The following is a 13338-nucleotide window of genomic DNA, read 5'->3' on the forward strand; positions in this document are numbered from 1 at the left end:
TGTGTAACCGAATGTGTGTGCACACACTCAGGGTGACCCACAATGGCAGGACGAGATAGTACTATCTGCTTATGTTAATTAGTCTTTAAGTGGTTGAGGAGGTGGGAGCAATGTCTTTCTCCCCAAAAGCGCCCCGTCCTACTTAACCTGCTCCTATCGCGATTAGTTTGGCTCATTCAAACGCACATCGCACGCCCACACCGCCGCAGATGGCTGCGGCACTGCGCAAATTGATTAATCAGCTTTTAAATGGATGTAAAGCATTGTAAACCTAGCGCGGCACTGAAAACGACCTTACTGTTTAAAAGTGCTATGAGCAAAAGCGTCGATAACGAGAACTCTTGAAAATGTATGAGTATGTAATACCATATAACACAATACAATTTAGTATGCTACAAAGGTCCTCTTTGTGCTGTTAAGCAAAGAGTCAGTGCTTTTGGGCGGAGATTAGAAAGAATGAAGAAGTTGAATCAAAATTCAACAGGACACTTTTAAAGAGAAAATTCTAAATAGAGGGCTCATACCATTGGGTATCTTCCTCCCAATGTTTCTGCTTTCTTTTTAACGTTCAAACTCTAGTCCCCATGAGGCAACATATATATATATATATATATATATATATATATATATATGCATATATGATGGTACCCATTAGTGATGAGTGAAAAAATCGAATCAGATATGAATCGCAGTTCAGTCCTCTATCGATTCTTATCGATCCACAGATTTCAAAAAATCTATTTTCTAGTTGATATAACAATTGTTGATGTTGTCGGAAACAAAAAAGGCTAGAGCGAGAGCGATGCGGTGAAATACAGCCCCTCCCATTTTTAGCGAGGGCAAGTTTTTGGAAATACTTTGGATTTGATCAACTCTATGTTTAGAAGGAGCTTGACAAGGCGTATGCAATATGCAAGCTTTTTAAAGCGAAGGTGAAGTATTTTGAAAACACTAAGCGTAAAGACTCAAATCGAACTCCATCATTCCAGCAAAATGGAATAAAATCCAAACATATATCACATCGAATTTTGAGGAAGAATCGTTATTAAAAATTGAAAAACCGTGAATCGATTTTAAATCAAATTGTGACCCCAAGAATCGATATGAATCGAATCGTGAGGTACCAAAAGATTCCCATCCCTAGTCCCCATTGACTTTGTATCCATACAATAGAAGTGATTGGGTATTGCCCTTGTTCGGTCACCAACATCATTCAAAGTATTTTCATTTGTCATACAGGTTTGAAATGACAAGGGGTCGAGTAAATGATGACAGAATTGTCATGTTGGGGTGAAACACCCCTTTAACACAGATTGACATTAGATCACAGATGTTTTGCTGTGAATGCTGATTCATATTGCCTCAAAATCATATAAAGTCAATCATTTTCGAATAAGCCGAAATCAGATCTGTTGAAACCAATAGCAAAAAGGAAATACAGCATGACTGATGACCAAACCACTACATAATGAAAAAAAAAAGTAATTGAAAACTTAGTTATAGTTATATACTATCCATATCTGGTCACAATATCCATCAAACAAATATGACGCATTTTTTCTCTTACACTATCATCGAGTTTGAGTTGTCCCTATCTCCTTTCTCTCTCAATTTCTGTAATTCCCTGTTTGGCTGAAGTACTTCTGAGGCAGTTCTCAGGGAACAGGATGTTGTGGTTAAGGTCCAGAGATAGCAGATTGCATTGTGGTCCTACAGCATTGGCATTGTGGCTGGATTTGTCCGGTTTTATGTAAACGCAATACTCTTTTCACCTGAACTAATACAACCAGTGGCGTAAAGCCCCTTACTGCTACCGACGGCATTTTTCTGCTAATCTCTAGGGATTTAAGTCCCTTGCACACATACCTCAGGCCAATGACTGATAACCCCCCCTCGGCTCTCCGCCCCCTCGACTCTACCTCTTCGTTTTCCCTTCCTCTCACTCTCTTGTCTTTTTTCTATTCTTCGGGATGGCGGCAAAGCAGCCTTGGCGAAAATTTAAGTGATGGAAAGATTTAAGCAGGTGGAGAACGAGAGAAATCGCTTCTTCAATCCCATCTCCCAGTGGCAGCGGGAGACAGAGAGAACGACAAAAAGAGTGCCGGGGTCAGGGATTCAGGTAGCGAAAGAAAAAGAGACAGAAAAGTGGGAAAAATGGAATTCGGCGGCAGCCCAAATCAATTCAACCTGCTCTGATGTGGTGTACATACATTATCATCGGCGCTGGATGGTGAAAGAGGATTGGAGAACGAGCTTGATAAAGAAGAACTAACGTGCTCTTTCGTTCAAGCTCTTTTCGCAGACACGTACACACTTTAAAATGGGGTATGAATTGGGTAAACAGAGGCTTTGAGGTGTATTATCCCTTGTTTGATTTGCACACAGATTGATAGTCCATTGTGTGTGCGTCTGTATGGGGGCTCCACGCAAGGAACAGGATTCCAGGGACAAATCGACCGGAAAAGACAGAAATGTAAATGTAGCTCAGTAATCTACCTCTGATCTCAAATGTACACACACACACACAGGGACACAACGACAGTGATACACACACACACACACACACAACGAGGCCAGCTAGTAAATCTATCTGTGTGATTCCCTTATGTCTTTCATTATTTATGATGCACCTGATAGTCATATTGAATGCATGTGGAAGTTTTATGAATGGGCAATGCAATGAGGCCTTATGATGTTTGTATTCAAAGAGGATTACATGTACAGTAAACGCTAATTCACACTGATCCTACGAATTCCAACAAATTACGCTGTTGCATTTGTCAGATCAGTTTAAGGTAGCCTTCAGTATGTAGGTGTTTGACATGTATTCTTATTATCTACAATATATTTTTTGTGTATATAAATGTGATTCATTTTGCTTCAAATATTGTTATTCTGGTTATTGTCGTTGATATTAGTTTTAATTTTTACAATATTTCTCGTTTCAAAGCCACTATGTTTTTCTTGGCCTGACTATAGTTTTTGCCAGACAGTACAGTGTAGAAAAGTATAGGTTACCATTCGTTGCAAATATGTCACTTTTACTGTATTGTTAAAACACTTCTCATAAATTCTTATTTTTTGTAAACAAGTCAAAAAGCAGGCTAAGCACGTGTTCACACTTGATTTCATTTTTTGAAGCTGATAGCGTCTGTTTTACATTAGAATCCTACGGAGTAACAATGTTTTCAAAACAGTCCTGTGCGCTTTTTTAAAAGCCAGCGTCACTGTCTTTTTCTGCAACTCAGTGCGTCTTTTGAGGATGAAAAAAGTTGAACTTTTCTAAAAAAAACAAAAACACCGCTAACCAATGACAGAGACCTGTCGTTTCCCCAATGACATTCAAGGAATGTGATTGGTCAAGAAGGCTCAAGCTCAAAAAATAAAATGGCTGCCGAAACGCCTTTATGAGCATAGTTTTGTATAAATGTAAGTTTAATTTCACTTTCAATAACTTCTGATTGCATTTCTAGCGAGAAATTATTATTGTAGTTTTTAAATATGTGATTGGTTATTTCAAAGACGCTCTCTGTTTATAATTAAAATAGACTTTCGTTACGCTGCCTACGAAGGCTGTCTCTCTAAGCTGCCTTCGTGCACAAATGCTATCTTTGATTTGTAACCACAAAATTGCAAGTGTTTTCCCCCCTAAAATATTTTTTGAGTTATAAATAAAGGCAACTGTGAACACCGCCTAAATGACCATATCTACCATATCAACTTGGCAACTTCGTTGCTAGATTTAGGGACTTTTCTGAGCCCTTACACAACTTATTTTTAAAAAAGCGACTAGCGACAAATCTAGCAACCATTTGAATAAGCTTTGGCGACTTAGCAAAACATTCTGACATTAACTGACCGGTGAATGAGATACGCATGCACAAACAGTGTTTCCAAGAACTCATCACTCATTGACTTTGTTTGATCAATTATGATTTAAAAGGTGATGACTGTATGGACGCATAAACATGAACACAGATCGAATTTAGCAGTTCAACGAAGGTGACTGCTGTTGTGAAGTTTTAAGTGGTCGAGTTCACTCACTTTTACATAATTTTGGTTGTCTGCCAACAGAAACAGAAAAATAAGTAATAATGAACCTATATATTGTGCATTTTGGGTGTATTGTTTTAATATAACACTGTATAGGATAACTCCGAGCTTAAAGATATGAAGCAGACCTGAAGCTATAAGCTTGTCAGATACTACATGTTTAGCATGTGACATCATCTGGCGTCATTTAGGATATTTGTGACTTTTCACACAGGCTTTAGCTACTTTCCATTGAAAATAGTTGGCAACACTGAATGTGACCACTTTGGAATTGAAACTGGGAACCGATAAGCAGAATCTGACTCAGAATTGATACAATTTCAATGATACCAAACCCTTAACATAAAACCACTTTTAACATCTCCCTACCAGTTGCCTGGCTCCATTTTGGTATAAAACGGTAAATGTAGTGATGCTTTCCTCAACGAAAATTATGATGGTCATGGAAATGCTGGTCATGTGACGATGACTGTAATTAAATGTATAATGCAATATTGTTTGCGATTGACGAATAATAACGAGACTAAATATAGTTTACAAAATAAAAACTATGCTAAAATGAAATTTCGTTGACCAAAACAAGATGAGTCTGATGCTTTTACCTAACGTTAGATGCAGAGCGGAATCCTGTTTTTTAAATGTGATCTGGCTGTTCTGGGTGTTTAAGTGAATTATGTGCACAGTTTAACATACAACACGAGGGATGGTCGAGGATTTATCATCGTCTGCCCTGTATGAGGATGTGAACGAACGTACTTCATCTACAGAGTTGCTCTGAGAGTTTATTTTACGAACGTTTACTGTTTGAATGAAGCTATCGGCTAACAGAAAAACTGTGTCTTGCCAAAGACCCGTCAAAATAAAAGTCCCGTTAATAGTTTTAGTGTACTATAGTATTTGCTATTGAAAATTGTAGTGCCCTTGTAGTAAATTGATAAACACTGTGTACTATAGTAAAGTTCAAACACACGATAGTATCTAAGAATTTTACTGCAGTTTACTATAGTTACTGCAGTTAAATAATGTGGCCCTAATTTATCCATCTGTATGTAACATGAATGTCTTTTGTCTGTTACCTGGCTTTTCATGATGAACTGCACTTGCATAATTTTTTTTTATGATGACAACCAACAATTTAAACTTGTGCTCCTACTGTTTGGCCTGTGCTACCAAACTTTAAACCTCTCTAGCTCCAGTGCTATGTGCAAAAAAGTCTGCATTCATTTACTCAATTCTGTATGCTGCTACTACAGGACACTGAGGGCAGTCACTCTTTTCCTGTTGGTTCTTTGCAATGCTGGCAAATGTAACCTTCCAGATTACTTGCGAAATCACATCCATTTGTTTTATTAATAAGGAATATTGGAAGTAAAATCGGTCTGGGTTATGACAAATACTTCCTTTTAATAGTTGCATTGACTAAAACTAAAATGTCATCAGTTTTCATCGACTAAAACAAGACGAAAATAGTCATGGTTAATTCTGACTTAAATAAGACTTTTAGTCGACTGAAACTTGACTAGACTTAAAACAGTAAGACAAAAAATAATAAAAACTAAAATGACAGCTTGACACAAGTCTAGACTAAAACTAAAATTAAAACAGGCAGCCAAAAACAACACTAGGTAAATTTACAGAATCCAAACGATTTTTTCTTATTTATTTGTTAGATACCCTTCTTTGTGTAAAATGTGTTTTATAGTTATATTTTTCACTAGTTGTTTCACTGTTCAGACTGCAGATTTTATATAAAAATGTTTAAAGCTTTATAGAAGTAAGCTACTATCCTTGGTTATACTTTATATAGGTGACCTTATATACCATGTACTTTACCTTTTGATTCACTGATAACGTTACCGCTAATGTAACTCAAAAACCTAAATCCAACCCCTAATCCTAACAGTGCAATTACTCTTAAACCTAACCTTACATCAAGCTCATAAGCAGTAAATGTGAGACATTTCAGGAACACCATGTAGTTATACAGTAAATCTGTTGTCTTGCAGGCATCTAATGTTACTGTATAGTTGTTAAAGCCACTACATAAAAAATATGATCCTAATTCCGTTGCTAAATAATTTAACTTTCGATTATTCAAGCTGCTTGTAAAGCTTAAACGTAGCTTCAAAGTTCGGGGATTTGACATGTTAAGGTGCGTCTTACCATTAAACTTGTTTTTTCAAGTTTTGGCTTCTCTTTTGTTTTTTCTTTCTTCTCCTTCTCTTTCTTCTTCTCCTCCTTATCTCTCTCTTTCTCCCTGGCCCGTTCGCGTTCGCTCTCCCGTTCCTTCTCCCGCTCCTTTTCTCTATCTTTCTCCTTCTCTTTCTTTTTCTTCTTCTCTTTCTTTTCCTTCTTCTTGTCTTTTTCTTTTGTCTTGACGTCTTTAGGATGTGGGAACAGTTTGTCAGGGAGTATCGGTGGCAGAGGGGGCAACATCGATGGGATACGTAGGCAGGTCTGGGGGCTGAATAGCGCGGAGGCGGCAGCGATGTCTTTGGCTCCTTGAGATATCTTCTTCTCCTCTTTGCTTCGCTCTTTGCCCTTGTCTCGTTTCTCTTTATCCTTTTTGCTCTTCTCTTTATCTTTCTTTTTGTCCTTGTGCTTGTCCTTCTCTTTTTTCCCGCCGATGCTGTCTCTTCGCTCCTCAACTCCAAGTGATAGCTCAGGCCAATGCATCTTGTTCTCCTCCACTTGCCCTCGCTCCTTCTCCCTCTTCTTCTCCTTGTTCTTCTCCTTGTTCTTGCCTTTGTCCTTGCCTTTCTCTTTGAGTCGCTCTTTGTCTTTCTTTTTCAGCTTGGCCCTGATGTCTTTCTTAAGTTTCTTCTTCAGGGGAACATCAGCCGTCAGGTCTTTTCGTTCCAGGGGGGGTTTGAGAGGGGGTGGTGGCGTTGGGGGAGAGTCTGAGAGAGAGGACAGGTAAGAATCTGCATCTGGGGGTGATAGACTGGGTGCCTGAATTGGCTTTTGAATCTGATTGGCCTGTCGGATGACCTCGTCTATAGAGTCGTCCATTGTCCAGCGACTGGGTGGACTGAGATGTTGGGGAACTGGCGGAGGTGGCAATTTTCCAGAGAGAGTTTGTGGAGGTTTGATGTGGGTAAGCACATGTTTGGGTACAGGTTTTGAAGGGTTTGGCTCATCACTGTCCGAATCGGAGTCGTAAGCGAATGGGTCTGATGTGCCATCTTCGCCCGCACAAGCGCGAGCGATGACGGCGGCGATAGAGTTCTCAATATCCTCTTCTCCGGTGTCGTGACCTCTTAACTGGCCATCAAGAGAACTGTCCTCTCCTGAAGGAATGCCCCAACCACGCCCAACCGCCCCCAAAAGGGCAGGGCTTGGTTTTGGACTTCTGGGGCTTTTCGGCCTAGCAGGTGACCTCTTACCTGACTTCTGATTGGTCTTTGGTGGGGTCAATATAAGAGGCCGCCCCAACACACCAGCTGATGCAGAACCGGCCGCTCTTTTGGGCGACTTGTTTTTCTGTCGTGCAGGAGATGGTGATGGAACTTTGGGCTTGTGTCCAGGCGTAGGGGGTGCCACAGGCGGTCGGGGTAATTCGGGAGAAAGGGGAGGTGAGGGGGAATTAGGCATGTGCTGGGAATTGAGGGAACTGAGAGGTTCCCGTGGTTCGTTGCTCCATTCAGGACTAACGCCAGGTTTGGTGCTCAGCCGAGGTCTCTTGGCGGCAGGCAACAGACCCTCAGGTCTGGGACTCTGTCCTTCAGGATGGCTGAGCCAGTTTTCATCATTCTCCTCTTCCTCTCCGTCCTCTTCCTCTCCCAGGGAGACCTGCATGGCCTCGGCTGAAGTGCCCATATCTGGAGGAACAGGTTCCTCCTCTTCTTCATCTGCCAGGTAGAAAGACAAAATATTAATTTCATATATGGTTACAGTAAATTAAATTGCAACCTGAATCACTCTTTCTTTTTGGAAAGAGGACATGATACAAAATTGGGGTATAGTCTGGGGAATGGCATCAGAAAATAAGACAATCCAGACTCACATGTAACCCGCATGAGGACCAAGAATCCTGGTTGCTATAGTTTTTTGTGGATATTTTTATTTCTTTGCCAAAGTCCAAGTGTATAGAGCTCATCTCCATATTGTCGCCTAGATATGGCCGCGCCATGCGATTGTTAACTGTCTACTACAGTGGTTCTCAACTGTGGCCCGCAAGATCCATTTTCCTGCAGAGTTTAGCCCCAACTCTGATACAACACCTGAAGAGGCTAATCAGTGACTTCAGGAACAGACACGTTCAACTTAATGTTGCGCTGCACAGATTGTTTGGCATATCACAATAAAGTACCGTGAGAGGAATTCAATTGCGTACCGAGCAATCTGCACTTTAATCGCTCTCGCAGTACTAAAATCTCATACACCGATAGATTTGCGCTGAATGATTTGATTACTTTGTTCAGGTGTTTTATCAGAGTTCGGGCTAAACTCCGCAGGAAAATGGATCTCGCGGGCCAGAGTTGAGAACCACTGATCTAGGTGAATATTGTCAAATATTACAGATATGAAAAGTAACGGCACAGCTCATAACACACTATCAGATTCCAGTTGTCAATCATGTCTGTATCGCAAATGGTTTAAGACAAGTGACAAGTCTAAGTTCAACCCCTGGCATCTCTTAACTTCAGAGGACTTCATACCAGTATGAGCAACTTAAATAGTGTTGTGTGCCGCAGAAAACATCAGAAATTACACCTAATTTAGTCATGTTTGGCATATATTGTAGAAAACACAACATATAAGGGTGTGGAAATATCATAAAGTGGGAGTCAGTGAAGAAAAGAGGATAAATATTATCCGGGTGAAAACATCCCGGGGTGGAATTGACCGTGGATATCAGAGCAACAGATCAAAATCATCCTTACGTGATTACACAGCAGAACAACAGAGCGAACAAGATACACAAGCACAACATCAGACCCACATCTGAGTGCGGAAGCAATCTCTGGTTAAATCAAATATTTCTCCAATATCTCCAAGCACTTTCGTGCACACATACACACACATCTAGGGTCATGCGATTCTGGTTAACTGGTGGTAATCTGGCCACTGCTACACTTTTCAACTCTCTGCACCACAATGGAGAACAGGAAGTGCAGGCAGAGCCCTCTGACACTCTCTATTATAAATAGTGTAATCTATATGGTAATATTGTTGTATTCTATAGGCGCAGAATGGGGATAAGATAACATTGTGACTTTAGGCTTTCTTCCGGACGCTAGAATGGTAATAGTTATCAAAGGTTATTTGGGAATGACACGCCGGCTGCTCTCTGATTGGCTAGGACCGGTTATTTATGATACGAATTATGATAAAGATGATGTCTCTTCTGCGTCGGCCGCTCCTGCTCTCCTCAGCCCTCTCGCACACTAAATTGCTATCGTTAATCATGGGAAGGCTTTGTGCCGGCGTGATTACCGTGCCGCTCGGCGTAATAAGAATTTTTATTTAAAGGAAGAATATGGATTTGTCATCGCCTCCTCAGCATGAAGGAAAGTGACAGTATTTCAAGACGCTGACATTTAATTTGTACGAAAAAAAGGAAAAGAAGCACGGGTGATATTTGCATTTTATGGCTCTATCCTCAGTTTCCTTTCTTCCTGGAATAGAAGAGCTCTCTTTTTTCTCGTACAATTAACGCAGATAATAAAAAGAAGGAAAGTGAGTTTGAGAATTTGAAGATGGACGTGGTACTTTCCACGAATAGGGTACAAAATAAGAGCCTTAAGTTAAAAAAGTGAAGTCCCTTTTCATTCCAATTCAGCAGATCAGTGAATAAAGGCTCGTAACCTTCGGTAAATGTCGATGTTCATCTCAGGAGGTCGGATTCAATATTAACCAAGTTTTTTTATTTTTATTTCAAGTTTTGCCATCTCCGCAACTCTGCTATCAGAATATGAAACATTTCTTAATACCTTGATTTGTGTGAGATCAAATCTAAGACACAATGATGTTGGAGATATTTTGTGCCTTTAAACAAAACAATGTTTCTTGCAGTTACATATCACAATACATAACAGCTTATCAAACATTTTTATCCAATTTGTCTCAATACAAAAACATGATACCAATGTGTACCCCATTTGTGTTACATATTTCATAAAAATCAGCATGTGTGCTTACTGAAGGGATTGAAATGAGAGATATCTTTGCGTGCGTGCGATCATTTTCAGACATCAGGCCTCTACTGAGCCGTCCAGCAGAGAAACGGCTCTGTTTTCACTTGCAACCAGTTTCTCTTTCATCTGATATCTAAAATAACCCCCTCGTTCCTATTTTATTTGGCGCTGCTGAAGAAAAGCATGGATTTGTACACTCATACATATAAACACACGGCGCTTAATTGATTGTGTCACTTACAAATGCGAATAAGACTAAAGACAGGGGGTGATAACGCCGGAGAGCCACTGCGCCAAAAATGGTACATGGGAATGAAAACAAGCTTACGCACACATTGTGAAGTAATTAAAAAAGAGAGATAAGAAACAGGGTGAATGAGATGATAGAAAAAGAGAGAGAGAGAGAGAGAGAGAGCTGTCAATTTACTGAAGCCCAATGGCTGATGAAACCAAATGGCTACAAATACACACAAATAGTTTGTTTAGGTAAAGGTGTGCGTGGAAGTCGTATTGCTTTCATTAATATCTTTCTCGTCCCCCTCCCTTTGTGGTGCATTAAAAAGGAAAAGTTGGATTAAAGGCAGCCGCAATTAAAGGCAGCTCGTTTATTGGGGGCTCCAATCAATGGAGAGCGCGAGACATGGGCTAAATGAGACCAGATAAGATGCTTTTAATGTTCCAATTCGCCACAGCCTCTGTGTGGGACAATTACTAACATCTGAGAGCGTTGTGTGCATAGCTGAAAAGAAGCTACCTGTAGGAGTGTGTTTAATGGAGAAAAAATCTACACCGCGCAAAAAATCTTTAAAAAAAAATCGTATTTCATTCTGGCTTGATTACGAATAGTACAGAAATTATTCAATACATTTGATATGCTAACATTTGAATTTGTCCTGGTTTTACCCTCATAAGCCTCCAGCTTGAGCCAATATTATTAGAACAATGAATGTTTATGTAAAGAAAGTTAATAATCTGCTACCCATCAAACTTAATATACACATAAATCTAATTATAAAAAGGTGAAATTTAAATATCAAGATTTAGAGGAAGGGTCTGCTATTTTTGTGCAAATCATAGGGACAGATTTACATTTGTGATGAACAAAGAAATAGTGATTCGTATGCCCCAATGTTTGTGTTTTATTCTTCATTTGTTTGCTTATGCAGATAAGAACAAGACAAATAATGATCACACTTTAGATTAGGGGCCATTTCTCACTCTTACCCAACTATTAACTACGACTTTAGCCTGAATAAACTCAAAACTGCTGCTCATAATGTAGTTTTTAGGTATAGGTATTAGGTAGGATTAAGGGATGCAGAATAAGGTATTCATAGGTTCTTTATCTATAATAATATAAAACAAATATGCAAGTTAACAAGAAACTAAGTTAATAAGTTTGTATACCTTATTATAAAGTGTGAAGTCAAATTCCATATTTGCTTCCAGACAAGAGATGTAAAAAATAATGATATTGCTCATTTGACCCTGATATTGGATTTTCTGATATGACCACAATACTAGTTTATCACCTGAAATATAACAATTATTTGAGCTATCGGTGTCAGGCGATATTTGTGTTTATCATCAAGTCAATGTTGGAAATGGACAATTTCAAGGTATACATTTCCAACTAAACTATTTTTTATGCCAGGTTTAAAAGTAATAAACATTTTATTTTTACTGTATATTACAACGAAACCTGATTTTTTTAAATTTAGAAACAAGTAAAACGCTTTAATTCTATGAAATTCTATGTACAGTAATAATCTCATAAAAGCAGTTATCCACCTTAAAGTGATATACTTCACCCAAAATATTAAATTAAGTCATCATTTACTTACCTTTCAGTCGTTCCTAAACTGTATAACTTCCTTTGTTCTGATGGACACAGAGGAAGATATATGGAATGCTTATAACCACAAGGATTTTGCCCTCCACTGACTCCCATAGTAGGAAAAGGAAAAATACTTTATTATATTTTTTTAACAAAAAAAGAATAAATTTTTAAGAATGTGGTACAGCAAACAGTTCTGGGGGACTTTTGACTACCATTGTATTTTTGCCTACTATGGGAGTCCAGGGGGGCAAAAGTCTGGTTATAAGAATTCTTCCAAACATCTTTCCATGTGTTCATCAAAAAAAAAGAAATGTATACAGATTTGCAACAACTTGAAGCTGAGTAAATGATGACAGAATTTTCATTTTCTGGTGAAGTATCACTTTAACATTGAAATTACTTTAAAATTACAAGTAATTATCACAATCGACCAAAACTAGAATACTCAAATATTGGTGAATCTCTAATTAATATTAAACATCAAAACGCAGAAAAGAAAGAAGAACATTGAAATGAAAAGAATATAAACACCCTGGTGTGAAATAAATCACAGCAGAAGTAAAGTTTGCCATGACTTTGACCTTGTCTGCAGTATCTATCTTAAACACACACAAACACACCGCCGACTTTCTGTCCTGCAGCGTCTCCTTGCCCTCATGACCTTCGCGTCCGGCAGGGGAAACTTCTGCAGGCTTCCGGCTGTAAGTTATTCAAGAATAAGCTTTGAATAATTGTCCCGCAATATGAGTCCCTCTGATTAATTGCCTGAGATAAGAGCAGCTTCTCACTCGTTCTGTGGCGACCGCGCTCACTGCAGGGCCCTGCCGAGTCCCCTAATCACAACACCATTTATCTGGATGTGTGTGTGTGCTCGGGTTAACATGCAAGAGCGGCTTTTACGCAGACTTGTGCAAATGTTTCAAGAAAATTCCATATTAGTATGTATTAACGTTTACGTGCAGGTACTGTAGCGGTGGGTGATGTGACTGAAATCTTTCACGACGAGTAATTTCATGTCACAGCAATATTTTGTATGGCAATAGAGTTCTTTTGTTGGAATTTCAATGATTTTTTTTAGATTAAACAACCACGTGCTTATGGCTGTTTTGAGAATCTAGTAAATTAAATACGATAAAAATATAGTTTTTATCTAATCTTATCATATAATCGTAATAAGCACAAGCCAGAAGGTAAGATCATACAGGAAAAATGAATGTGAAGTGCGATTTTTTTCTCACAACAGAGAAAATTGTTTTTTTAAATGGAGAGTTCAGATTCTACATTTTTTTTCTAAAATGGATCTGA

General features: G+C 38.9%; 1 protein-coding gene across 1 annotated transcript in view; it reads right to left on the reverse strand.

The window, feature by feature from the left end:
* taf3 (TAF3 RNA polymerase II, TATA box binding protein (TBP)-associated facto) overlaps positions 1–13338 on the reverse strand; it is a 47587-nt gene that overhangs the window by 10250 nt on the left and 23999 nt on the right. Inside the window, exon 3 of the mRNA XM_056749322.1 lies at positions 6217–7904. Within this exon, the coding sequence (XP_056605300.1) occupies positions 6217–7904 (1688 nt within the window). The remainder of the gene's footprint in view (positions 1–6216; positions 7905–13338) is intronic.

This window comes from Triplophysa dalaica, chromosome 5 (assembly GCF_015846415.1).
Source record: "Triplophysa dalaica isolate WHDGS20190420 chromosome 5, ASM1584641v1, whole genome shotgun sequence".
Taxonomy (NCBI): domain Eukaryota; kingdom Metazoa; phylum Chordata; class Actinopteri; order Cypriniformes; family Nemacheilidae; genus Triplophysa; species Triplophysa dalaica.